At 41.7% G+C, this 26972-nt stretch overlaps 1 protein-coding gene across 16 annotated transcripts in view; it reads left to right on the forward strand.

Moving 5' to 3' along the window:
* LOC117881771 (ankyrin repeat and KH domain-containing protein 1) overlaps positions 1-26972 on the forward strand; it is a 192066-nt gene that overhangs the window by 97676 nt on the left and 67418 nt on the right. For 9 of the 16 annotated variants that reach the window (XM_034779435.1, XM_034779438.1, XM_034779441.1 and 6 more), the window contains exons 8-13: positions 6764-7001; positions 7313-7504; positions 9450-9559; positions 20285-20344; positions 25793-25880; positions 26759-26886. In XM_034779435.1, the coding sequence (XP_034635326.1) occupies positions 6764-7001; positions 7313-7504; positions 9450-9559; positions 20285-20344; positions 25793-25880; positions 26759-26886 (816 nt within the window). Of the gene's footprint in view, positions 1-6763; positions 7002-7312; positions 7505-9449; positions 9560-20284; positions 20390-25792; positions 25881-26758; positions 26887-26972 lie in introns of those variants that run through there. The other 7 variants (XM_034779439.1, XM_034779445.1, XM_034779450.1 and 4 more) reach the window with 2 other exon arrangements.

Genomic DNA, 26972 nt, shown 5'->3' on the forward strand with positions numbered 1-26972 from the left:
AGATAGGGTGCCAGACTGACAACTGGCTGATGGAGAAGATTCATAAAAGGAATATAAGAATGGAAATATTGGTCCATATTTAAATATCAGGATATTGCTAAACCAAACTTGACATTTTTATTTTACGGTCTGACTGCCACAAGTTTTGATAAATGGATGTGTCCTCATCTGTCAGACAAGTGCTAGCAAATCCAAATACAGGGGTTTTGCATTTAGTTTCTTCTGGTGTGCAGACAAGCTTCCTCGGTTCTCTTGCCTCTGCTGAGACATTTTCCAGGCATCGTTGAAGCTCTGGCTCTAACATAAAACAGAAGAGGACAAAGGAAACTTCTTTCTAATATCTAGGAAGTGCTAATAATGCCCCTTCTGTGCCCTTCATTTGTATTTGGCAGTAGGCCCATTCTGCCAGTTCTGGCCCTATTTCCACTGTGGTCTTACATGAAGCTGCAGCCACCAGATCCAAGCAACAGTAGGAGCAATTCTGAACCTGGTGAATGCTCTGCTTCCACGGCCCTTCGTAGTCTTTGGATATCCACAACTCTTCCCAAGTTTCCCCCTTTTCCTGAAAACCCCTTTAAAGAAACTTCTAGGAGGGCCTAGACTCAACTATGATCTTATGAGACATTATGCTGAAGGTAAGTCTTTCCCTATTCTGTCACCACAAGGGATTCCATTAATCCAGGAGCCCAAAAGCCTGGATGGATCAGGCCTTTGCAGCCTCCCTGGTCTCACTAACAAATTACCTTTTGCCTTCTGTCACGGAGTCACAAGGTCTAGCCTATGCCCCTGCCAGTCTCCTGGGAGTGATCGCTTTAATGTGCCAGGCCCCAAGGACCCACACAGGTCCATGGACAGACCTGTGGCCTCCAAGATTGGGCCTTTGGCATCAGCAATCCCTGTCTCTCTCCGTGACTACTTCCAGTGAATCCATGCCATGCCAGACTTGCTGGAAGCTTGTACTGTACCCCTTCAGGGCATACTGCTCTCAGTATTTACAGTGACACAGGCAGCCTTTTCAAAACAAGATAACAATTTGTTAGTCACATGACATACAGAATCTGAAAGTCCTTATGTCATCAGCGAGAGGCAGAAGCTTAGCCATACTCCATCCCAGTCAAACCAGTGCCATGATGAGCCAGTCAAGCTGAGATTGACTCCCGCTCAACTCCATCTCTTGTCCCTTTGTCCACCCAGGTGAGCTCCTGAGTCCCTCCAAAGAGTTGTCCTTCTCTGCATCACCTGACACCTTTTCCTCTTTGTTCTCAATCTCAGTTCACACATCTCACTGGCCAGGGTTTCCTGCTGATAGGTGTGAATTGTTCAGTCATTGAGGTGTCTGTCTTCATGGATCCTCTGTTGATTTGGATCACTTTAAGCTTGTTGTTTAATGGTGCGGACAGCTAGGTGAGACACCTATGTCTCATGTTCTGCCTTGAGCAGACTTAATCCTTCCCCCCCCCCCCCCCCACTGGGTAACCATGCAAGGTGTAGGAGGAAACTGAGGCACACACATGCATTGTAAAAATATTTTTAAAAATTCCAACTTTGTTACACCTTCCTTCCAAGAAAGCTTACTCAAAGCTCCATGTCCACAGCAAGCACACTCCTTGGACCCTTTCCTACTTTTAGAGGTGGAGAGGAACATCATCCTATATCCTTTCCTTCCTCCTGTACGGTGTCTTCTGAAAAGGGTGAGCTAGAATTTGATTGACTTGCTCACTGTGTCCTTTCACTTTCTTGTTCCTCCAAAAACCCTTAGGGCCATTTTGGAACAGTGAAGTTAATTGATCTCCTATCTAACAAAAACCTTAATCTCTCTGGAGGAGCAGAAATCCAAATGAGGTGAAGCGCCTTATTTTCTTCTAGGGCTGAACCTCAATACTGATTCTTCCTGTCCACTGCTGTATAGCAAATATTGCATGAAGTGGATCATGTCCTCATCTGATTCAGTGTCCTCCCTACCCACTCCTGGGAGAATTCTATGCCACTGTGTGTGCATAATTAATGAGCTGCGCATATTTTTAATTTTTTGCACAGAGAAAAACTTCTGCTGGAAAGTTGCTGCAGTTCCGCCTTTTGCTCACCCAGAGGGCGCTATGGCAGTAGAACAGAGCAGCAGCTCCTGGCCAGCTAGGGAAGAGAGAGCGCCTTCCTTCTTCACTGTGCCTTTTAGGCATTCTTTGTCATTAGTGGGGAAGGGAGTTGACACCTTTTCCTCGCCTCTTACTGATAACAGGAGGCAGACAGCATGGGGTTGCTGGGGAGTCATAGACGGGCTCATAAGGGCTAGTGTGGGAGGGTAGACTGGGGCAGGGGCTGAATGGAAGTGGAGGCGCAGGGCCACAGGGGGATGGGGGAGAGGGTGCATGGCCACATGGGGCTGGGCATGGGGGATGGCTGAGTGGGGGCACAGACATACATGGGGGAGGGGGTATAGAGCCTCAGGGGGATGAGGGACTGGGGGTGGAGGGACACATATGGACACGGGGTGCAGGGACACATAGGGATGGGCAGATGTGCCGGACTGAATGGGAGAGGCTAGGGGACAGCCAGGGTCTGCATGAGTGAAGCTCCCTAACAATCCCTCCCTGCCCCCCCCCAAATGTTCCATACTTTTCCCAACCATACATAACAATTCTCCAAGTTCACACCCAAGCTCCTTCCCAGCAATTACTTCCCTCTCCCTCAGCTCTTCTGTTACCTCTGATTCCCCAAAGTCTTTGCACTGCTTCTGAGGGGTGCAGGAAATATGGTTCAGTATTATAGTTTAAATGAATTATTACTCAGAATTCTTTATTAATATGCCTAGTAAGGAATCTATTTGTCAAAAAACATTTCCTGAATCTTTTTTGTCGTCTGTATTGTTACAGACGTACTTGCTGACAGGTATTTTGAAATAAATGGCCAAAAATAATTGAAACTGGTGTGATTATATTGTGTTATTTTGACAAAATATGAAGAATTTTGCAGAATTTGGAAATGTGCTCAGAATTTTTAATTTTTTGGTGCAGAATTCCCCCAGGAGTACCTACCAAAGAACCTCCTTGGGCTCTTCAGCCTGGATCCTGACTTCCATGACCTCTGGCTATCACAAAATGGGACTCATTCTCTTCCCTTCTAACCACTGGGACTCTGCCTCCCAGAAGGAAGGTAGAAGAAGGCGGGAGGGGGTGTGCTATACAATAATTCAAACTGCTGGTGCACAGATCTATGCCTTCTACCCCTCTAGAACAGCCATACAGTGGCTCATTGAGATCTAACCAGACAAAGCGTTCGCTTCATGCTGTAATTTGTGGTAGACAGGAACCGCTCTATGCGCATCATTGGTGTTAATGCCTTCAAAGATATGGCCAAGATTACACCCTCTTGAGGTCAGTGTCTTGGACACCTCCACCTTGGCCCAGAGAGCAATGTAGAGCCATCCTTGGGGAGGTGAGATCACCTACTAGCTTTTTCTCTTTGTCCTTACTTTTAAGTGCACCCAGCCGTTTACACTGTACCTTGAAGGAGTTATCAAAGGTCTGCTTCTCCCCTAAGGAGAAGCAGGCTTAACTTCCTCAGTGAGGAAATCATTAGTGAACTACAAACTCAAACAAACCTGAGTGTTCCTTCACAAGCAGGAATCCATCAGGTTGGCTTTTGAGGCCCTTGAGATCCGCTGTCTGTTATGTCCTGATCAGGTGAAACCCACACAACTGTATTGGCTTAGCTGAATCATCAAGCTCAAGCTGAGAGCATTCCTTCCAGACAAAATCCAATGTTCTCGTTCACCAGGTGGAGAGAAAACTAATTTCCCTCAGTGCCCTGCGCATGCAGACATCCGTCAGTCTGGATGAGCTGAAAGTATTTTCTTTCAAGAAAATGGTCCCGCCACTAGTTGGTCTTCAAAAAAGTAATCACTTGTTCTCAGCCTCGCTCATTGGACCTCTTTCCCTTGAGCTACAACTTTCCCAGATACTGTAACCTATATACTTGGACCTCAAGGCCTGAATACGGCATGCATTCTCTGTCATTAGTGGGGAAGGGAGTTGACACCTTTTCCTCGCCTCTTACTGATAACAGGGGCTGCAGAAAGTGAAATAAGATTGATGCCTGCCGATTGGTGTTCCCTGTAATTTTTTTACATCCATGTGCGGAATGAATTTTGTTATGTGCACCAATATGGAGGTGATGTGTGGCGAGGGTGAGGCTGAGGGATTTGGAGTGTGGGAGGAGGCTCAGGGTGGGGTAGAGATTTGGGCTGCCGGGGGGTGAGGCTCTGGCTAGGGGTGTGGGTGCTGGGCTGGGGATGAGGGATTTGGGGTGTGGAGGTGGGGGGGGGTTCAGGACTAGGGCAGAGAAGGTGTGGGAGATGAGGGCTCTGGCTAGGGATGCAGGCTCTGGGGTGGGGCCAGGGATGAGGGGTTTGGGGTGAAGGCTGCCCCAGGGCTGCGGCGGGGAGAGGACTCCCCCCAGATCCCTCTCACCACAGCAGTCCATGGCCGGGGGAGAGGCACCTCCTGCCCGCTGCGTGTCAGCTTGGCTGGGGGAGAAACACCTCTCCCCGATACACAGCTCTTAATAGCCTGCTGCGCGGCCATGCAGCGTAGAGGGAACTTACATGAATCAGCAACGAAGTGTAGAGCATCTGAGATGGGTCTAGTTCATGGGTCTTCAGCTGTTCCAAAGACTTATCCTTTATCCTGACCAAATTTGCCTCAGTCTCAGGCCCTTGCTTATGAAAGCTCCCTCAGTTCTAAGATATGGATTACCAACTGGGTCCTCTTTTGTTACTGAAAGAAGGGTACTATCTTTGTTTTCTATGGGGTGAAGTCTCTCTTAGTTTCCATGGGATCGTAGCCTGGAGATCCATTATTATCTCCATCTGGAGTTCTTCCATAATGATTTGAGAATGTGTTCTCTGCTAGTATCCAGATGCCTTGTCGATATGAGCAAAAAGGCTTGTTGCTGTCAACAGGTATTGGAAATAGCTGCACCTGTTTCCCAGTGCTTGAATACTGTTCAACTGCAAGTGTAGCCAGTGATAAACTGAGTTGAACGTTGTAAGCTGTAGTTCCTGAAACAGCGTCAAACACAATTGCTGTTTAATAGTAAGTGTAACCAACACTCAGGACTGATTTCAGATACACTCGTTGCTGACACCATTTGTCAGCCAAAGGAACTTTAGCTAGTGGAGACAAACATCCTGCTCTATAGGAGAGTTCTGACTGGGGTTCTCTTCTCATAATCAGATTCCCTAAAGTAGTCTCTTACCGTAGGCCCCTGTAAGTCTCACTGTTTGCTGGAGCCAAGTCAAGTAAAAAGTATCCTCTGCTCAGATGCATTTGAACCTACTTTCATTATTCCACTGTTTCCTGTGCCTTCAACTTTGTTAGAGACTCTGTAGGAGCTCAGTCCCATCTTGAAACCCCCATGCCTCATTTTCCATAAATAAATGGAGATATACCTATCTCATAGAACTGGAAGGGACCCCGAAAGGTCATTGAGTCCAGCCCCCTGCCTTCACTAGCAGGACCAAGTACTGATTTTGCCCCAAATCCCTAAGTGGCCCTCTCAAGGATTGAGCTCACAACCCTGGGTTTAGCAGGCCAATGCTCAAACCACTGAGTTATCCCTCCCCAAAAAGAAGTTCTCTAAGTGTGCCACAGCTATCTTCCCATTGTAATCTCAGTCTTCCACCTTAACTAGGATATCTTGCTCCCCAACCCTAAGGCCAGACTCCAGGTCCATTGGCATTCTGTGGACCCTTTGCCAAATACTCAAGGCCTACCTTTCCCAAACCATTCCTCAAATGCTGGTCCCTGTTCTAAAGGTCTTGCAAAGTCAGAAAACATCCAGGTCTTGCTCAGTCAGATTTTGTCCAATGCTAGTACTCATTTGCTGGCCTCCCCTGCTCAGAGAAGCTTTGAGCTTTCTATCCAAGCCACACCCCAGTCAGGGCATAAAAAAATCTTTGGTGGACAAGTTCTTCCAGGCCACCACCTGAGCCCAGTTACATTTTTGAGATGTTACCAAGTGTATTTACATATATTGGCTGACATAGCCTTCAGTTGGTGAGTTCTCAGGTTCTTCTATGACAACCCTAGGTCTTCTGCCTTTGTGAAGAGGTCTGCTCATCCCAACAGCTGTTTGGGAGAATGAAGGAAAGGAGACCGGTTTCTCCCCTCTTGCCTCTTTGTTGTAACACATTTTAACTTCTCCATAGTTACTTTTCTTCCTTGGTATGGAAGCTGCTAGTTATTTGTCCATACTGGTGATAAACCAATCACGGAAAAGCTAATTTTTTACTGGATTAATTGCTTACTATTGGGAGTAGTCATTACTGATTTTGGTGGGATTACTCACCATACTAAACTCTGTCTGATAATTGTGTATTGGATTATTATTTACTAGCCATATTATCATAGTGCCCAAAAGGTGTGGTCCTTGCCCCAGAGCTCTTATAATATAAAATAAAGGATCTGACTTTTTATTTCTAAATTACACAATTTGTAGTTGATTGGAGGTGAAATATAGTAGTTTTCAGATTATTATGCAAAAGTGTTGCCATTATTAATGTTGTATGAGGTTTTTAGTTTGAAAAAAATCTTTTCTTTTTCTAAGTAGGATAAACACACTGTTTTAATTTTCAGAAATCTTCTTGAAAGTAGATCTTACCAGGGTCTGAAAATGGACTTGCATGATAGCATTTGTAACAATTGTGTCCCTGTTAAATTAGGATGTTTCTGATTTCATTTCTTTTTAACTTTTACTTTGCTCTTAGGATGGACATGTGGAAGTAGCTCGTTTGCTTCTAGATAGTGGTGCTCAAGTCAATATGCCTGCGGATTCATTTGAATCTCCACTTACACTAGCTGCTTGTGGTGGGCATGTGGAACTAGCCGCACTACTGATAGAAAGGGGAGCAAATCTTGAAGAAGTTAATGATGAAGGTTATACTCCACTGATGGAAGCTGCACGTGAAGGGCATGAGGAGATGGTAGCACTGTTACTGGCACAGGGTAAGAAAACAACTTCATCTTATAAATTACTGTACTGTAAATTACATCTTTTTAGTAGTTATTCAAATTACATATTCTTTGATAGTCTTTTTTTATTCTGAATGGTTAAGTACTGACCTCGCTAGTTTGTGTGTAATGGCTCAGTATTTAGCATGTGGTTGTGACTTGACAGTTGCTGTATAGGAAGAACGTAGAACTATCCTACAGTGATCTCTTGCTAAGGGCTACCGTATAGGGGCAAAGCGGGAAGATGAGTGCCTATATGATTTACTTGTCTGGCCAGACAAATTAACAGATAATTTGTTCCCTAGGAGCAAATATAAATGCACAGACAGAAGAAACACAAGAAACAGCTCTTACTCTGGCATGCTGTGGAGGATTTTCTGAAGTAGCTGATTTCCTTATTAAGGCAGGAGCTGATATAGAACTTGGTTGCTCTACACCTTTAATGGAAGCTGCTCAGGAGGGACACCTTGAATTGGTGAAATATTTATTGGCAGCAGGTATGTTGATATAAATGACACAGGTTGATTTATAGGAGATTTAGCTTAAAAAAATGCTAGCCTTAAAAAAAAAAAAAAAAAAAAAAGGTGTAAATCAGGAAATAACGCCACTTACTGGCAATTAAAGTTGCAGCAGGGCACACTCCATCTTACCAAAACCTTAAAAGATTGGAAACAACTTAAGAGAAAAGACATTCTGCGTTCCTTTCCATCTTTATATTGCCTAAATTGAACAGTATCAGTTATGCAGACCAACCATCCAGGAGGCTTTTGCTTCCATCCAATAGATGCCAAAAACTAAATATGTACTCAGTCGTCATTAAGCTTGCACTCTAACAAATAACATTAACAGTACTACTGCTTTGGTACACTACTGACTAGAGCTGAGTGGTTTTTTGGCAAATAATTTATTCTGTGAAAAATGCGGTTTTATTCAACCTGTAACTATTTGTGAATTTGTGTTGTTTGCTGAATAGCTTTTGATCAAACTGACAAAATCAAAACATTTCGGTTTGACCAGACTAAAAAAAACCCAAACACCTGTTTTTATTTTGAGCATTTTGACAAAAACAAATGAGTAAATTTAAAAAAAAAAAAAAAAAAAAAAAAAAAATCCTAGGGGGTGGAACAAGACCTCTTAAAACCTTTAGTCCAGTAGTTCGGGTACTCTCTTGGGATGTGGGAAACTGTGGTTCAATTCTTCCCTCTGCCAGATGTGGAGAAAAGATTTGAGCATGGGTCTCCCACGCTGCAGGAAAGTGTTGTAGTAACTGGGTTTGGGGATAATGTGCATAGGTTAATAGACTCTAGGTCAGGAGCGGGCAAACTTTTTGGCCTGAGGGCCACATCTGGGTATGGAAATTGTATGGTGGGCCATGAATGCTCACAAAATTGGGGGTTGGGGTGCAGGAGGGGGTGAGGGCTCCAACTGGGGGGTGCAGGCTCTGCAGTGGGGCCAGAAATAAGGAGTTCAGGGTGTGGGAGGGGGATCCGGCTGGGGGTGTGGGCTCTGGGGTGGGGCTGGAGATGAGGGGTGTGGGGTGCAAGAGGGTGCTCTAGGCTGGGACCGATGAGTTCGGAGGGTGGGAGGGGGATCAGGTTTGGGGGAGGGGGTTGGGGCACAAGAGGGGGTTGGGGTGCAGGCTCCAGGCGGCACTTACTTCAAGCAACTCCCGGAAGCAGCGGCATGTTCCCCCTCCGGCTCCTATGCGGAGGCTCTGCGCGCTGCCCCGTCCGCAGGTGCTGCACCTGCATCTCCCTTTTGTCGCGGTTCCCAGTCAATGGAAGCTGCGGGGGTGGCACTTGGGGTGGGGGTAGTGTTCAGAGTTCCCTGGCTGCCCCTACACATAGGAGCCAGAGGGGGGACATGACACTGCTTCCGGGAACCGCGTGGAGCCATGGCATGCACGGAGCGGGTCAAGCCCCCAACCCCGCTCCCTGGCTGGAGCGAGGCAAACCCCTGACCCTGCTCCCCGGCGGGAGCTCAAGGGCTGGATTAAAATGTATGAAGGGCTAGATGCAGCTCCTGGGCCATAGTTTGCTATCCCCTACTCTAGGTTGTTGAACAAGACTTCAGAAAAGAAACAAAGCCTGAATTCAGACATGGATTTACGAGCTGAAATCTTCAGCACTGTGGGGGGGGGAAATGCTGCTGCCAATCAGCACTGCAGTGAGTGAGTTGAACAGTTTTGTTCAGCACTTTAACTGCTGTCAGATGTGCCACAACCTTCCTTTGCCACAAATTCCTGATTCTACTTCTGTCTCTCAGGTCTTTTTCCCTATTAGGCCCGATGCTGTTGGCAGTAAGTAGAACATGGCTTCAGTTGCCATGGAAGGAAGATCTGTTGCTTTTATTTAGGTTGAATTGTTAGTGGATTCACTCAGATAAAATATTTGGGTGAGAGGACGTCTACAGTAACCAGTACAACTTATGTTGCTTTTATAGGAGCGAATGTCCATGCTACAACAGCAACAGGAGACACAGCTTTGACCTATGCCTGTGAAAATGGACATACTGACGTTGCAGACGTATTGCTTCAAGCTGGTGCTGATTTAGTAAGACTTTTCATGTGTATCTTGTGCATGAAAATATTTTAACTGCAAACTTAGCATTTACTTTTACCTTTCTTGCAGAAAAAAAGTTATGTGCTTAATATAAAGCAAGAAGAATGCTTTACAAGTGTTAAGATATGTATACATTGGTGGTACTAGTCAAAAGGAGGATTGAAAGCCTGCAACATCTGTCCTAGTTACTTTAAGAGGAATATTAATGCATCCATTAGTTAAATACTTAACTAATTCTTGGATTTTGTAAGAGTTCACTCTCTTGCCCTTGGCAAAATGCACCATGGGGCTCATTACTCTGCAAGGTATAATTTTTGTCTAGTCTTTTAGTTCTACCAGTCTTATTCTTCATTCATGTCCCAGAATCCTGAGTTTCCAGTACTGGATTCGAAATTTTTGGGACTACTTCTCTCTGCATTTTAAACTTCATGGGCATTAACTGCTGCTGCCCATTTATATTGTTTTTTTTTTTTCTTATTGATCATTTTGGTATTCTTTCTACAGAACAGCCTTCCAAATTTAGACTAAATGTGCAACAAATGCCTTCCCAAAGGGCAGAGTATATTGGAATTTTATACCATATCCCTGCTTCCACATCCTAGTAAATGTCTGTTGGCCTTTTAGGCCACTTCCATGGTTTTCCCATGTTACTCCTGGGTTGTGTTTTGTTGTGTTCTGCATAGTATGTCCATTAAATAGTAAGTTAGGTTGCTGTTTTGGGGTTATTGATGATTGCTGCTGCCAGTCATCTGGAGGCTTAAAATTCCTGCTTCAGTGTACCTGCCAGCTTCAGGGATCTAACAATTAATTTTTTTAAGTTGTGTTCAAAACTTAATTATGGTTTGCTTTTGCTTAATAATAGTCCTTCTGAGGAGCGCTAAAGCATTCTTGTGGATCTTCCACCCTTGAACCTTTTTCAGTCTCCAACCTTCTAGGCTGGGGCTGTCTTTGGAGTCCATCAGCACTGCTTATTACTTTCCTTGCATTTCTTCAATAGGTTTAAGGTGTTAGCTTTCTCCCTCTCCCACTGCCTATAGCTCTTTCACTAATTTACAAGTAGCTCAGGGGATTGGAAGCCTGAACTTCACTCAGTTTCTGAACTTTATTTATAGTAACCTGTTGAAACTTTGAAATTGAATTTCTTAATTTCTCTCACTACAACACAGCCACACTGATTGTGGGAGCTACTTACATTGACTTATTTGTAGAAAAACAATATTGAAAGGTATCATTACAATAACTTGAGTCTACCAGTCTTCAGTGTCCTTATTAAGCTGCTTAAACAACCACTTAGTTGCTTATTGAAGCCCATGCTTGAAACAGCAGTTTTAAAATTATATTTGTTTAAAAAAGGTAAACTTAGTCATTGCTGTGATGCTTCACTAGTGAATTACAAAAGCACTGTTCTTTTAGAAAGAAAATTTAGTTTCAGACCACCTCAGTTTTCATAGGCAGGCCAGGATTTTTCTTTTTTTTAGGGACCAACACTGAAGAAATGGAGGTTCCTTACCCATAACTTGAGGTTCTTTGAGATGTGTGGTTCTTATTTGTATTCTTCTACCCACTCTCCTTCCCCTCTGGTTTGGATCCTATTTGATTCATGGTAAGAAAACTGGAGAGGTATTGGTCCATACCACCCTTTATGCCCTCTTTTTGGAGCACAAGGAGGGCAACAGCGCATGCATGGACCACTGTATGCTACTTGCTACAAATTTCTGGTCTCAGGCATGTGGCCTGCATTCTAGAGCCCTGTGCGGATACAAAATTTCTATCCACATCCAATCAGCAAACATGGTCAGAATATGGGGAGAGCATGTGCTCTTATAGTAGGGATAAAGGAGAGAAGACCGAACTGGGGGTGGGGAATCAAATCCGTATCTCAGATGTCTGTATTCTAATGCAAGAAGTATGGGGAATAAGCAGGAAGAACTCAAAATGCTAGTAAGTAAACACAACTATGACATAGTTGGCATCACAGACTTAGAGGAATAATACACATGACTGGAATATTGGTATAGAAGGGTACAGCTTGCTCAGGATGGACAGGCAGGGGAAGAAAGGGAGGAGGTGTTGCCTTATATATAAAAAATGTATAGACTTGGACTGAGTTTGAGATGGAAATAGGAGACAGCCTTGTGGAAAGTCTCTGGGTAAGGTTAAAAGGGGTAAAAACAAGGGTGGTGTCATGGTAGGGAGTCTACTGCAGACCACCTAACCAGGAAGAAGAGGTGGATGAGGCTTTCTTTAAACAGCTAACAAAATCATCCAAAGCACAGGACTTGGTGGTGATGATAGACTTCAACTACTCAGACATCTGTTGGGGAAAATAACACAGCAGGGCACAGATTATCCAACAAGTTCTTGGAAAGTATTGGAGAAAATTTTTTATTTCTGAAGGTGGAGAAACCTATTAGGGGAGAGGCTGTTCTAGATTTGATTTTGACAAATAGGGAGGAACTGGTTGAGAATTTGAAAGTGGAAGGCAGCTTGGGTGAAAGTGATCATGAGAGTTCATGATTTTAAGGAGTGGTAGGAGGGAGAACAGCAAAATAGACAGTGGATTTCAAGAAGACAGACTTTAGCAAACTCAGGGAGTTGGTAGGTAAGATCCCATGGGAAGCAAGTCTAAGGGGAAAAACAATTGAAGACAGTACGCAGTTTTTCAGAGAGACATCATTAAGGGCACAAGAGCAAATTATCCCATTACTTAGGAAAGATGGGAAGTCTGGCAAGACACTGCCCTAGCTTACCCAGGAGATCTTCAGTGATCTAAAAATCAAGAGCGAGTCCTACAAAAAGTGGAAACTAGGTCAAATTACAAAGGATGAATATAAACAAATAAGTTTGTAGGGACAAAATTAGAACGGCCAAGGCACAAAATGAGATCTAACTAGCTAGAGACAAAGGGTAACAAGAAAACATTCTACAAATACATTAGAAGCAAAAGACCAAAGACTGGGTAGGCTTGTTACTCAATGCGGGGTGAGGGGGCAGGGACAATAATAGAAAATATGGAAATGGCAGAGGTGCTTAATGACTTTTGTTTGTTTTCACCAAGAAGATTGGTGGTGATTGGACGTCTAACATAGTAAATGCCAGGGAAAATGAGGTAGGATCAGAGGCTAAAATAGAGGAAGAACAAGTTAAAAATTACTTAAACAAGTTAGAAGTCTCCAAGTCACCAGGGCCCGATGAAATGCATGCTAGAATACTCGAGCTGACTGAGGAGATAGCTGAGCCATTAGTGATTATATTTGAAAAATCATGGAAGATGGGAGAGATTCCAGAAGGCTGGAAAAGGGCAAATATAATGCCCATCTATAAAAAGGGAAACAAGGACAACCTGGGAAATTACAGACCAGTCAGCTTAACTTCAGTACCAGGAAAGATAATGGAGCAAATAATTAAGTAATCAGTTTGCAAACATCGAGAAGATAATGTGATAAATAACAGCGTGGATTTGTTAAGAAGAAATCGTGTCAAACCACCCTGATAGCTTTCTTTGACAGGGTAACAAGCCTTGTGGCTATGGGGATAGTGTTAGATGTGGTATATCTTGACTTTAGTAAAGCTTTTGATACTGTCTCACAAGTCTCCTAAACAAACTAGGGAAATGCAACATAAGAAGTGATCTCTCTCCTGCCATCCCTCTCCACCCTCTGACAAACAGAGACTAGGGACACCATTCCTTACCCAACCTGGCTAATAGCCATTAATGGACTTAACCTCCATGAATTTATCTAGTTCTCTTTTAAACCCTGTTATAGTCCTAGCCTTCACAACCTCCTTAGGCAAGGAGTTCCAGAGGTTGACTGTGCACTGTATGAAGAAGAACTTCCTTTTATTTGTTTTAAACCTGCTGCCCATTAATTTCATTTGGTGGCCCTTAGTTCTTATATTATGGGAACAAATAAATAACTTTTCCTTATTCACTTTCTCTACACCACTCATGATTTTATAGACCTCTCTCATATCCTCCCCTTAGTGTCCTCTTTTTCAAGCTGAAAAGTCCTAGCCTCTTTAATCTCTCCTCATATGGGACCTGTTCCAAACCCCTAATCATTTTAGTTTCCCTTCTCTGAACCTTTTCTAATGCCAGTATATCTTTTTAGAGATGAGGAGGCCACATTTGTATGCAGTATTCAAGATGTGGGCGTACCATGTGTATATATATAAGGGCAATAAGATAGTCTCCGTCTTATTCTCTTTCCCTTTTTGAATGATTCCTAACATCCTGTTTGCTTTTTTGACTGCCGCTGCACACTGCGTGGACGTCTTCAGAGAACTATCCACGATGACTCCAAGGTCTCTTTCCTGATTAGTTGTAGTTAAATTAGTCCCCATCATATTGTATGTATAATTGGGGTTATTTTTTCCAATGTACATTACTTTACATTTATTCACATTAAATTTCATTTGCCATTTTGTTTCCCAATGACTTAGTTTTGTGAGATCTTTTTGAAGTTCTTCACAGTCTGCTTTGGTCTTAACTATCTTGAGCAGTTTTGAGCTACTATAAGGTGGGTGCAAAACTGGTTGGAAAACGGTTCCCAGAGAGTAGTTATCAGTGGTTCAGTCATGCTGGAAGGGCATAACGAGCAGGGTCTTGCAGGGATCAGTGTGGGTCCGGTTGTGTTCAATATCTTCATAAATGATTTAGATAATGGCATAGAGAGTACACTTATAAAGTTTGAGGATGATACTAAGCTGGAGGGGTTGCAAGTGCTTTGGCAGATAGGATTAAAATACAAAATGATTTGAAGAAATGGTCTGAAGTAAATAGGATGACATTCAATAAGGACAAATGCAAAGTACTCCACTTAGAAAGGAACAATCAGTCGCACTCGTACAAAATGGGAAATGACTGATTAGGAAGGAGTACTGCAGAAAAGGATCTGGGGGTCATAGTGGACCACAGGCTAAATATGAATCAACAGTGTAACACTTGGGGGGGGGGGGAGCAAACATGAGTCTGGGATGTATTAGCAGGAGTATTGTAAACAATACTGCGCGCTGATTAGGCCTCAACTGGAGTAGTGTGTCCAGGTCTTGGGGGGGGAAGGGGGGGGTGCCACATTACAGGAAAGATGTGGACAAATTGGAGAAAGTCCAGAGGAGAGCAACAAAAATGATTAAAGGTCTAGCTATTTACGTTACTAAAGCCACAACCGTTTCACTAAAATGATCAGACCACACATTTGCCAGTTAAATGTGTGATAAGCAAACACAATGTGACAAATGACCAAAATGTGTAATATCTGTTATGTGCTGAGTGTTACGCCATCTGTAAAGATATTTTCTTGCTGAGTCAATATTTTTAAAAAGAAAACTTAGTTCCTGTTTTTGTCACTTGCAACCAACCCACATGTATCCTCAGCAGAGTTTGAGCTCTGGACTTTCAGATCACTAGTTGAGACCTCTACCACTTGAGATACAGTAATAGCTATTCTCTGTTTATATCAGCCACTGGAAAGGGAATGATACCCACTTTCCCAGTGGGTTTCACAGTTATTAGCTCAGAAGTAATAGAATGCTGGAAATCAGGACTCCTGGATTTTATTTCCACCTCTGGGAGAGGAGTGGGATCTAATGGTTAAAGTAGTGGTTATAGATGGCCTAGCTAAGCACTTAGATTTGGCAGATTTTATTCTGAGCAGCAGTGTCTGCATGTCCTCATGGAACATAGCCACTATTTTGTTAAAACAATCATACTTCTCTCAATTTTTAAATGTGACACAAGCCATCAAAATGTGACCTGTGAAAAATTCTATGGATGAGATTGGGTTCTGTGCCTGATGCTGCTAAAAGTGACCTTTGGCAACCTATATTATCTTATTATCTACCTATATTACTACCTATATTATCGTAAAATTACCTGTGTGATACTTGAGAAACAAGGTGGGTGGAGTACTACCTTTTATGGACAAATTTCTATTGGTGAAAGACTAGCTTTCAAGCTTACACACAGCTCTTCAGATCTGGGAAAGGTAGTCAGTGTCAGCAAAATACAAGGTGGAACAGACTATTTAGTATAAGTAGTTCACCTCAAATAGTCTCTTCCAATACAGGTTAAGTGGCCAGTTGAAACCTCTGCAGTTATAGGACAAAAAGAGGGGTTAATGGGTTACAGATTGTTGTAATAAGCCACAAATCCAGTGTCTGTAAGTCCATGATTTTTAGTCTATAGCAAGCTTCCAGGCTCGTATTTTGAAGGTGTGCAGGGTTCCTTTGAGGCTGAGGATTGAGAGGTCAGATAAGGAGTGATAGCTTTGTGAAAAGTATTCACCCACAGGTAATATGATGTAATTGTCTTTTATTATTTTTTTGAGAGTTCATGGTGATTGTCCTGTTTCACCCACATAATTGTTATTGGGGAATAAAGAGTACATCTGCACAGCAAGTAAACACCTATGGCTGGCCCATGTCAGCTGACTTGGGCTTGCGGAGTTGTAAAATTGCTGTGTAGGTGACCAGGCTCTGGGACCCCACAAGCAGGGAGGGCTCCAGGGCCTGGGCTCTAGGCCAAGCCCAAATGTCTGCACAGCAGTTTTTAGCCCCGCGAGCCTGAGATAGCTCACCCAGGCCAACTGTGGCCTTGCCACAGGTCTTTCATTCCAGCATAGATATGTACCCTTAGTGCATTGGGTGAAGTACACCACATGTTGTGATAGGTACGTGTAGGACTCATGGACCTTGAAAGCTGTGTTGTGGCAGGATTTTGGTCATCGTAGCAGGAGAGATACTTCTGCGGATTTTGCATCTGTGACAACAGGATTTGGTGCTGCTTTGAGTTGGTATGGCTTGGTTTTTGGGGAACTTGCTGCTGCTTCTGATGAAGCTGGAGGAGTTGCGGGGCTTATTTGAAGGCCAAAAGAGGTGGCTTGAGAAAGATTTTCCAATATGTGGTCCGTGTCAAGTATGGGTTGTAATTGCTTAATGATACACCCTCTGGGTTCCAGTGTGGGGTGATAGGTGACAACTAGGGGGCTGTGGTTGGAGGGCTTTTTCCATATTGAAGCAGGTAATCTGAGGTATTTGAGTGGCCTGTTCCATGCTGCAATCTACTTCTCTGGTGAAATGTCCTGGTGTTTTAAGCGTGGTAAGCTGTGTATCCTGGACTTTCTCCTTGGTGCATATTCCATAGTATCAGAGTGTTTGGCTGCATAAAACTGATTTCTTGGTGTGTTCGGTGTGGCTACTGGATCTGTGAAAGTAAGTGTGGTGATCTGTGGGTTTTTTGTACATAGCTGTCTCTAAAGTTCCATTGTTGAAGCTGATCGTGGTGTCCAGGAAGTTTGATGCTGATATGGGAGTGCTCTCGAGAGAGCTGAATGAATGGATGGGTAGTGGTGGTTGGAGTTGTGGTGAAAATCTATAAGGAAGTTTAGCTCATCTGTCCAGAAGATAAAAACATCATTGATGTATTTCAGGTATAGCATTGGTTTTGTGGTGCATTTGTCCAGGAATTCTTCCTCAAGGTAGCCCATGAAGAGAGGTTGGCATGCTGGGGAGCCATTGTGGTACCCATGGCTGTTCTCACTGTTTGGATAAGATGTTGAATATAAAATTGGTATAGGTGAGGATGAAATGGATGAGTTTGGCAATGTTTGAGATGGATATGTGAGTGTTGTCGATTGTCTTGTAGATATTCAAGGCAGGCAGCAGTGCCATCACTGAGAGAGATGTTTGTATATAGGGAGGTGACATCCATAGTGGCAAGGATGGTGTTCTGAGGGAGGTTGTTAATGTTTAGAGTTTCTGGAGGAAACTGGTTGTGTGCTGGAGGACGCTGACCCTTTATGTGATCAGTAGCTTGAGAATGGTTTCTGAGTCCTAATATTGCTTCATTAAGAGCACCAAGGTTAGTTATGATGGGTCTCCTGGATTCCCATGTTTGTGTATCTTGGGAAACATATAGAAAGTTTGTGGGGGACAAGGTTGTTAGAGTTTCTCTTGGAGTTGAGCAAGGAAGGATTTGATGATATCCTTCGATTCCTGGGTTGTCTCTGAGCTCTTTATAGTAGGTGGTGTCAAAGAGTTGTAGGCTTTGTTAACATAGTCATCACAGTTGAGGACTGTGATGGGATCCCCATTGTCTGCTGATTTAATTGCTATCTGGTGGTTGGATTTCAGAGATTGTATAGCTGTTTTCTTGGCAGTGGTGATGGGAGTGTGTGGTGGATGTGATGTTTAGGGATTTTAATCAATCAGTGTAATCAAGTGTGTGATTTTGTCTGTGGTGGGGTGTTGTCAGATTATTCTTTTTTCTTATGACTGTTTGGTGGGGAGGTGGTAGTTCTGGGTGATATTGTTGTGAAAGAATTCTTTGAGGTGGAATCAGTGAAATAATTCTAGTTCTCCACATATTGCATCTTTACCCTGATATAACGCTGTCCTCGGGAGCCAAAAAATCTTGCCGTGTTATAGGGGAACCACGTTATATCTAACTTGCTTTCATCCCCCAGAGCGCTGTTTTACCGCGTTCTAGCCGAATTCACGTTATAGCGGGGTAGAGGTGTAGTATGATAGGTTCTGTGATGGGGAAGAAGTTCGGTCCCTTGGAGAGTACAGTTATTTCGGCTCTGGTTACAGGTAGTCTTAATAAATTGATGTTGGGTTGTCATGGGATGTCCGTGTGATGGGTCCTGGTGCCGTGGTTTCTCCCAGCGGTGGTGTTCTGTGGTTTGTGAAGTTGTTGCAGTTGGTTCCACTTTGCTTTTGTGTTGGATGGCTGTCATCAGATTTTTGTAATAGCTGTTTTTGGTTTCTTGCATGATCTCCAGGTAGGTTTCCTGATTTCGTCCCTCCTCCCCCATCTCTGTGTGGGAGTATGTGATGATTTCTTGTTTGAGGTGGTCTCTTACGGAGTATGATTGTTGCAGGAGATGGTTCCTCAATTTTTTTGAGTCCTCCTACAGAGCTGCTCAGCATATTTGGAGTTGTATGTAGTGGTTAGAGGGTTATAGATGGTGAGTCCTCTGGAGATGTTTTGTTTCTTGCATTTGCTCAGGAAGTAACTGTTTTGCTTCCTTTTTTTTCCATGTTGTGGAGTTTCCCTTTCAAATGGCAGAATTGAATATTCTCCATTGTTGCTTGCAGTATTGTAGCCATGTTCGTCCCAGGATATTAGCAAGACAAGGTGGGTGAGATAATCTTTTATTGTACCAATTTCTGTTGGTGTGAGAGGCAAGCTTCTGACTTTACGCAAAGCTGTTCCTTCAAGTCTGGGAAAGGTACTCAGTGTCACAGCTTGATTGTTTATTTCCTGAGAGTATGAGTATGGGTATGAGGCCTGCTGGTTCAAAATTAAGGACTGAAAATCAGAGAAATACAAACAATAGTGAGTGGCAAATGAGATTTTTATCTCCTGGCTCCTAACTCAGCCAAAAGTGCATTTTGTTGGAGATCTCTTCTCCTCCTAAACTGAGATCTTGATTTAGCTGAAATGCAGTACATTTGAGAGTCAGCCTCTTGACTCTCATTTCCAATGGGACTGAAGTCATAGGTTGCCCTCAGGGAAGATGCTGGCCCATATTCTTTATGATTTAGTAAGGAGAGTTAGGGAACAGCAGCCAAGATTTCTGGGGAGAAGATATAAGCTGCATTGCTGTGGTCTCTGTAGCCTGTGTAGTTCTGCGCCTTCAGCAGAGACTACACTGTTCTGTAGAACTGTGGTTGGCAGGTGCAGCATTAGGGAGGATCCCCTGGAATGTGGGCACTTCTGTGGTGGAGTTCAGGAGGATGGGTAAAGAGAGACCTGCAAGTAGCATAACATCCATCCTTCCTTTTCATCTCAAACGCTCACGCTTCCTCCAAACCATGGTACGCTTGCATTTAAAAACCTAGGAAATTCTATAAACACTATGTTTAAAAGGGAGTAGGGTTGGTTAACTGATAGCTTGGCATTTCCTTACCGTTTAGGGTCTGGGTTGAGTGGCTAAGGGACACCTCTTAATCATACCCTAGTGCTTACACAGGTTTTCACTGACAGGTTCTGCACCATCACAGGGAAATTCTTTTTGCTTCCAATTGATAAGAAAACATACTACACATTAATTTCCCTCACACCATAAAGTAAATCCTTAATATCAACCTTGTTTTCCTTAAACATCACACAGCACACTAAACCTTTGTATATATGTCAACCTGAGTTCTTGCTAACATTGTGTAGGTTGTAAGTAGGGCTTTGCATTATACAGTGAGGGAGATTAATGTGATGCTTTCAGTGTGAGGGACTGAAAAGTAATCGTGTTTTTTTTGGTGCTGGTTCTAGACTATCTGGAGAAGACGATAGAGGATCCAAGGTTATTAGTAAGAATGTTCATGTTGTCTCTGTAACAAAAGAACTATAAGAGTGCGCCCAAAACACTGAAACTGAATTATTGCAGTCATATTTTTGGCTGTGCTAGGTCAGTCTGTACTTATTCCAATGGTGCAGAATATGTGGTGACTGGGTGTGACCAAGAAAGCATCTGGTAATTTGCATCAGTGGATATCGTGTGTAACTTCCACTAGCCACATGAGTTTGGGTGGCTTAGGTTGAGGCTGTGATGGTGAAGAATTGCATTACTTGGTTTAAAGACTAGTTTTGTCCTCCTCAGGCTAATTCAGCTGGTGATGCTGACCAACTGAAATTGTAATCACCAGGTCTTCACGGCCAAGTATTAATTTTATTTATAGAATAAGATCCGTGAGTTCTTCTTTTTCCTTCCGCAGGACAAGCAGGAGGACTTAAAGAAGACTATTTTGGAGGGCATAGAGACGGCCAAGCATCAGGTGAGGTTGGCCTTTGATGCTTGTAAGCTAAAACCTCAAAAATAGATGTTCACAGCAAGCATGGCTTACGGCATCTAGATTTCATCAGAGGTGCAAAGACTTGCTATGTAGCATATTAAATCTCCATCATTGCTCTACTTTTTTGGTTTCTTTCTCTGCAGTCCTTTGGCTTGTTTTCTAATCCCTTTCTTTCTTAATTACTACCCTACTCCCTCCCTGTATAGGAAAGGGTCATTTTATTAAATCAGCTTTTCACAAATAGTGGCTACAATAGAGTTTTTAGCATTTTCAGGGTAATTAGAACCCTCATAAATCAAAGGGTCTTGTTACAAAAGAATTTAAGAGATATCTGGTTCCATTCCTTATCAGATCCAGAATAAAATCCAAATCTTGTAACGAACATGTTATGTAGTTATATGTCTAATGATGGATATCTCTTTGAAGTTTGAACACAGAAGTCCATTAGAGCTCTTGAGAGAATATTTGTTTCATATTTATCCAGGAATAATTAAATTGGAGAGAGTTCAAGTAAGAGCCAAGTGAATGTCATATAGTGATGGACTATGGTCTATTTAGCTTAATAAAGAGAAGGGTGACTTGATCAGTCTATAAGTACCTACATGAGGAACAAAAATTTGTTAATGACCTCTTCAGTCTAGCAAAGATATAATAAGATTCAATGGCTGAAAGTTTAAATCAGTGTACAAATTTTTAAGTGAAGGTAATTTACCAGGCAATTTTTGAATTAAGATTGGATGTTTTTCTAAAATAAATGTTCTAGTTCAAACAGGAATTAATTCAAGGAAGTCACAGGCTTTATTACATGGGAGATCAGACTAGTTTATCACATTGACTCTTCTGGTGTTGTAATCTCTTATAACATAGCTACAGTCTAAATGTGGATGTTTCATTAATTTAATGATTGGCTAGTCAAGGATATCTTTTTCAGAAGGCCAACAAAATTATTTTACCAAATTATTGAAATCACAAAGTCTTGGTTTGGAATTTATATTGGCCCTGTTAGACACTTGATATAAAACCTCTCTTATAACAGCCTAAGAAACTGAGGATGAAGTATCAAGGATAAGGGTGATATCAGCAATAATAATAAATATTTGGCCTATTGTTGCCAAGTCCTTGGAGTTTACTGATAATACACCACAGTTTCTCAACCTATGTCTAGATAACTCTAAGTAGTATCTGGTGTAGACAAGGTTTTATTGGTCAGTAGATCACTTCCTATAGAGTTCACATAAAATGCTATGTTGGCTTTTATAAAGTACAAAATGACAGCTCAGTCACCAGTAAAATGGTTTGATAATACTTCACGTCCCAGCCCATAGTGGAGCAATGGGCTGATTTTAAAAAAAAAAAACACACATTCCTGCCCTGTTCTAAATTGATTCTTAGGACCTTGCATTTTTCAGAGACTGTCTGTGGCAGTAGCTTTACTTGTAGAAGCTATGTGTTTCAGCTGCTCATTACTGATCCTTTCTACGACAGATTATAAAGAAATGAGGTGATTTTTGAATGTGCACCCAAAATTCCTTCCAGAGATTCTATCTGGCTTCTGTCTTGGGTTAATATTTTCATCTACAGTCATGTCTATCCCCATGGCTCCTTGCTCCATTAATATTAAAATGAATTATATAAGATGGATTTTCTGACTAATTCAGTTGTATAACTTCTCTTGACAAAAGTAGGTTGAGAATCTACAGAAAAATAACTCATAATTTCTCTTTATTTTTGTCTGGCCATGTTAAAGCCTGTTGTGTTAATAGACATTGGTAATGAAAGCCAGTGTTGCAGTTTGAAATCTGTAAATCCAGCTACAGGAGTCTCACTGCAGATTTATCAAGCATCAATGTGCGCTGCCTTTTAAGGTTTGGCCCACTGTCTAGATGCTGCATTGGCAATTCTGCAACACCTTTCTGAGAAGATTCTCTTAAGGAGTGTCATCTTTGGCATTACTTTGTCTTGTATTCATCACTGGGACACATCAAGATGGAAATGCTATTTTAAATGCTTTGTGCTGTAATCAATTTCCTGAGGGCTTTTTTACATCCTTTGAGCTAGTTTTGTGGGATAAAACTAATGTAGGTCAGTTATTTCTAGCACATGTGAGAACCCTAGCCTCATCATGCTCTGTATCTTGTCACTCTATTTTGTTCTGTTTGAATTCTTATTACTTTTCTCATTTAAAAAAAATACCCGTTTTGCTTTTCCAGTAGGATATTTTTTTGATTTTACCCATTTGTTTTACTCCATTGTATGTTGCTTAAGATTCCAATAAGACACTTATGATTGCATCCCTCTTTCTCTTTACTCACCAAAGTATGGATTTGTCCAGTGGGAGTAATTACATATTGGAGCTGCTATCTGATAGGTATTTGTAACCTACTCAAATTCACCTCCCTTTGAAGTTAGGATTCATTCTTTAGGTAGTTAAGGGCTTCAATATTTGAAGCCTTGTATCAAAATAAACAGGCTATTGTTATTGAAACTGTTATAGATTATGTAAGCTCCCTGATAGCCCATGTCTATTACTCCAAATAGAATGCAGCGTTGTAGCCGTGTTGGTGCCAGGATATTAGTGAATCGTGGTGCATGAGGCAATATCTTTTATTGGACCAACTTCTGTTAGTGAGAGACAAACTTTTGAGCTACACAGAGCTCTTCCATTTCTGGATGGGTGTCTATCACAAACCACAGCAATCAGACACACATTTGGCAGTCTCAGAGGTAAGACTAGGGACTGAATGGGCATAGAATGTAGACTGCCTTCTCTCCCCTGGAGGTGACCATTCTCTGTTCTGGCTTGACCCATATATTGGGGACTATGTGGGCAATGCTTCTGCTGCTGCTATACCTTTGCTATGGCTAAATAGAGGGCTGAAGTTTCTACAGATGGCTGGCATCTTATAACTGCATTAAATTAAGTTAAAAAATAAAATGGTGCAGTGTTGGGTTTTCTGATAGAAAAGATGTTGTCAAAGTGGAGTTAAATGGGAAGAGCAACCGAAATGAGTAAGGAGTGACTACTGAAGAAATACAATAGATAAAATGAGTAGTTTGGCCAGATGGAAGGTGTGTGTGTGTGTGTGTGTGTTTGGTGCTGCAAGTATTTGAAGTTTGTAAACACTAAGGAGGATCAGGATTTGATTGCTTGAGGAAGTGGGGATTAATCAAACCAGTATATATAGAATAATTGCATGAAATTTAAGTAAAGGACAACTTAGCATGGACATCAAGAAGTTTCCCCAGCAGTGAGATCTCTTAGACTCCCAAGCAAAGTACCAATCGTCTGTTGCTAACCATCTTAAACGAAACAAGACACTTGAATATACTACAGGACACAAACTTGCACTGTCTTGGGTTAACTGGAATTTTCCAACTCCAGCTTATTTATTTCTGAGTTCTTTGATTTTCATAGTATGGGGATTTTGAAACCTTGCGTCAGGAATTGAGTTTGGACAACACGGTTTCTGCTCATATATTGAAGTTTTGTGTATTTTAATAAATAGTGCATTGCATCCCAAAGTGCTTTTTAAAATATCTTTACACAGTACAAATCAAATGAGTTCTGCATGTGGAATGGAGGGGCAGCTGCTAATTGCATAACAGTTGGAGGAGGGAAAAATTGAGGCCAAAGCACCAGGGCAAACCCCAAATCTTAAAGAATATACTATTGGTCCTTGCATATGCATGCAGAGCATGCATTACTTTGTGTGTTAAGGTCTCATAGAAAAGAGCCTTCCACAATAAACTCCGTGGAACTCAGTGTCTCTATGTCTAAATAATAAAGGACTGAGTAAATCTGTTTATAAATTGACTCTGGTAGTCGGAGGGAGTTCAGGTGTTTTCTGACTTTAGAATCAAATCTCTGCGGCTTCCTCTCTTGCTGTATAGTATTGCACATGGATTATATGTATGTAGCAATAGTGTCATGCAAAATAAATTAAAGGATCAAGACGCAGCACACAGAGAACAAACGCATCTTAAAGCAATGTACAATAAAACTATTGTCTCATAAGAAAAATCTGTGCCAGACTGCTTCTGCCCTTTTTCAAGTGGTGAAAGGAGACAAGCTCAGTTTTTTACTCTCTTCATAATAGCACATGACTGATTTGGACCACTAAACTTCTCAACAGGTTTGGATTTGCCATCACTAAAGATTCCCCTTCTCAAAAGCATAACCAAATGGTTAACTTTCACTAGACACCTGCAACCTAGCAATGGGGATGTACAGGATTTTGGGTCAATTGAAGGAAATAGGCAGGGTTGGATTCAACTGTCATAAATGCAGCATTAAGCCTTCTCAATCTCAGTAAATAGAACAAGAAAGGGGAGGTACTTCTGTTTTTAATCATCTCCGCTATCAGATATTCAGAGAATAATGAAGTTAAACAGTGAATTAGAGATTATTTCCCTATAAACTATTTAAATAAAATTCCTAACACATTACTGAGTTTTATTTTGAAGGGCACATGTACACACACTCATGGACAGGACACTTAATCCCCTTGCGGTGTGGGATGGGTCCCCTTCACTTGATAGCACTCTTTGTGGTGTCAGTCATTCCTGTGTAACTGGCTGGTTCTTTTCCCACATGGCTTGTATTATCTCAAGGGTAGAAAGGGTTGATTACTAACTTCCACATTCACTTCTCTTGTCAGTTTTCTGAGTATCTACAGTGTCTTTTCCAAAATCTTTCATATCACTCATGCTTTAACTTGGTCTGCTCATGTTAAACTTCAGTTTTCGGAGGCAGTGTCTGATGGCTCTGAAGAGAATGTCTCACCATTGACCTTCAGATTGTTCCTCTGTCGTCTTTGCAACTCCATGTTCTCTAATTCTTCTTTTCAGAGACCAGTTACCCTCTCATTATGGCTCATAAGGCTATTTGATGCCATTTTTGTTGCATATAATTGATTTTTGTCTGATTTGTGGGTGGTAAGAATCCAATTTCAACATATTACAATTCAGAAGATTCAGATGTTGGCTATTCTCCATATAGTGGCTTAGCTAACAGATTTCTCCATTCTTGTATCACCATATGATTGTGTTCTCAATGTTCTTTTGCTGAGAAATGGCAGCTTTTTGAACAGAGTGTATTGGAGAAAATTTGATGCAAATGATTTGTTTGGAGGTAATGAAACTGAACAAAGCTAGAAGTCAGGAAACTTTCCATTGAAATCTATGAAATTGTGAGGGTGGTGATGTGGTCTTAGTGACCTTTTCCAATGTAATTCACTAACCAAGTAGATTCATTGGGACCTTTTCGAAAAATTAGCTGAAAATACACTGGTGGGGATTTATACCGAATATTCATTAAAATTAATAGAGCAGTCTAAATCCCTAAGCTGAAAATTTCAGCCACTAAGACTCTTGGTTGATATGTTTTGCCAATATTTATAACATTTTTTTAATGCACTTTTTTTATAACAGGAGCATGAATCTGAAGGTGGAAGGACACCGCTAATGAAGGCTGCAAGAGCTGGTCATTTATGCACTGTACAGTTTCTTATTAGCAAAGGTAAAATATTAGTACCAACTTCAGTGTCTGAAATGTCACTTAACAGTTCTATTAAACTTCTGTGTTATGGCTTTAATTCCTACTAGAATAGAAATTTTCCTTATGTCATGTATTAGGTTTACGGGTTATGTGGTAAGTGGTCATTTGTGGCGAGATGATTTTAATTTCAGTTAACGCACATTATACAGGTGATTGCTCACTTTTGAGTACAGAAATACTTCATCGAAAATACTTTCCACCAAATTGTGCAGATTAGTAAGGCAAAAATGTCAGTCAGTACATGGTTAGATAGTATTTCTAGAATTTTATTCTAAAAATGTTTTGCAGTCAACTCTTGCCCGGGAGTACTCCTGGTTTAAAAAATAAATAAATAGCCCCTTACTATGAAAGGATTGTGATTCTTCCTTGGAATATAAAAATAAATCTTAAAATAACTGTTAGAAGTGTGTGAATATCCTCCCTTTGCTCACTTTAGGGTGACCAGACAGCAAATGTGAAAAATCGGGACAGTGGGTGAGGGGTAATAGGAGCCTATATAAAAGAGAACCCCAAATATTGGGACTGTCCCTATAAAATCGGGACATCTGGTCACGCTAGCTTACTTGCACTGCAGTATGACTGTACATCTTTTTATGAAAGGATTAGGAATCTAGATGCAAACTCAGTTTATCTAAGAAATTATCCTATTTTTACTTCTGAAATGTCTTTGCCATTGTGTTATCCTCGTTCTAATTTTTTTATTGTAATTAACTTGCATCTTAGATCTGAAATTCTATAATAGATACACACTCAAAGTCAGAAAATACACCAGGTTTGTTGTTTAGAATTTAAACATGAAGAAATTCCTGCTAATTCTGCATAAGCTGTTTTCTTCATAGGTGCCAATGTTAATAGGGCTACTGCTAATAATGACCACACAGTGGTGTCATTGGCATGTGCGGGGGGCCACCTTGCGGTTGTTGAGCTCCTCCTGGCTCATGGTGCAGACCCTACTCATCGACTTAAGGTATTCAATTTAAATTACTCATTGTGATTCTAATATACTCACCTCTCATAATTGCTTATCCTTATACATTACTTGAAACTAAAATA

The sequence above is a fragment of the Trachemys scripta genome, chromosome 8 (assembly GCF_013100865.1).
Source record: "Trachemys scripta elegans isolate TJP31775 chromosome 8, CAS_Tse_1.0, whole genome shotgun sequence".
NCBI lineage: Eukaryota > Metazoa > Chordata > Testudines > Emydidae > Trachemys > Trachemys scripta.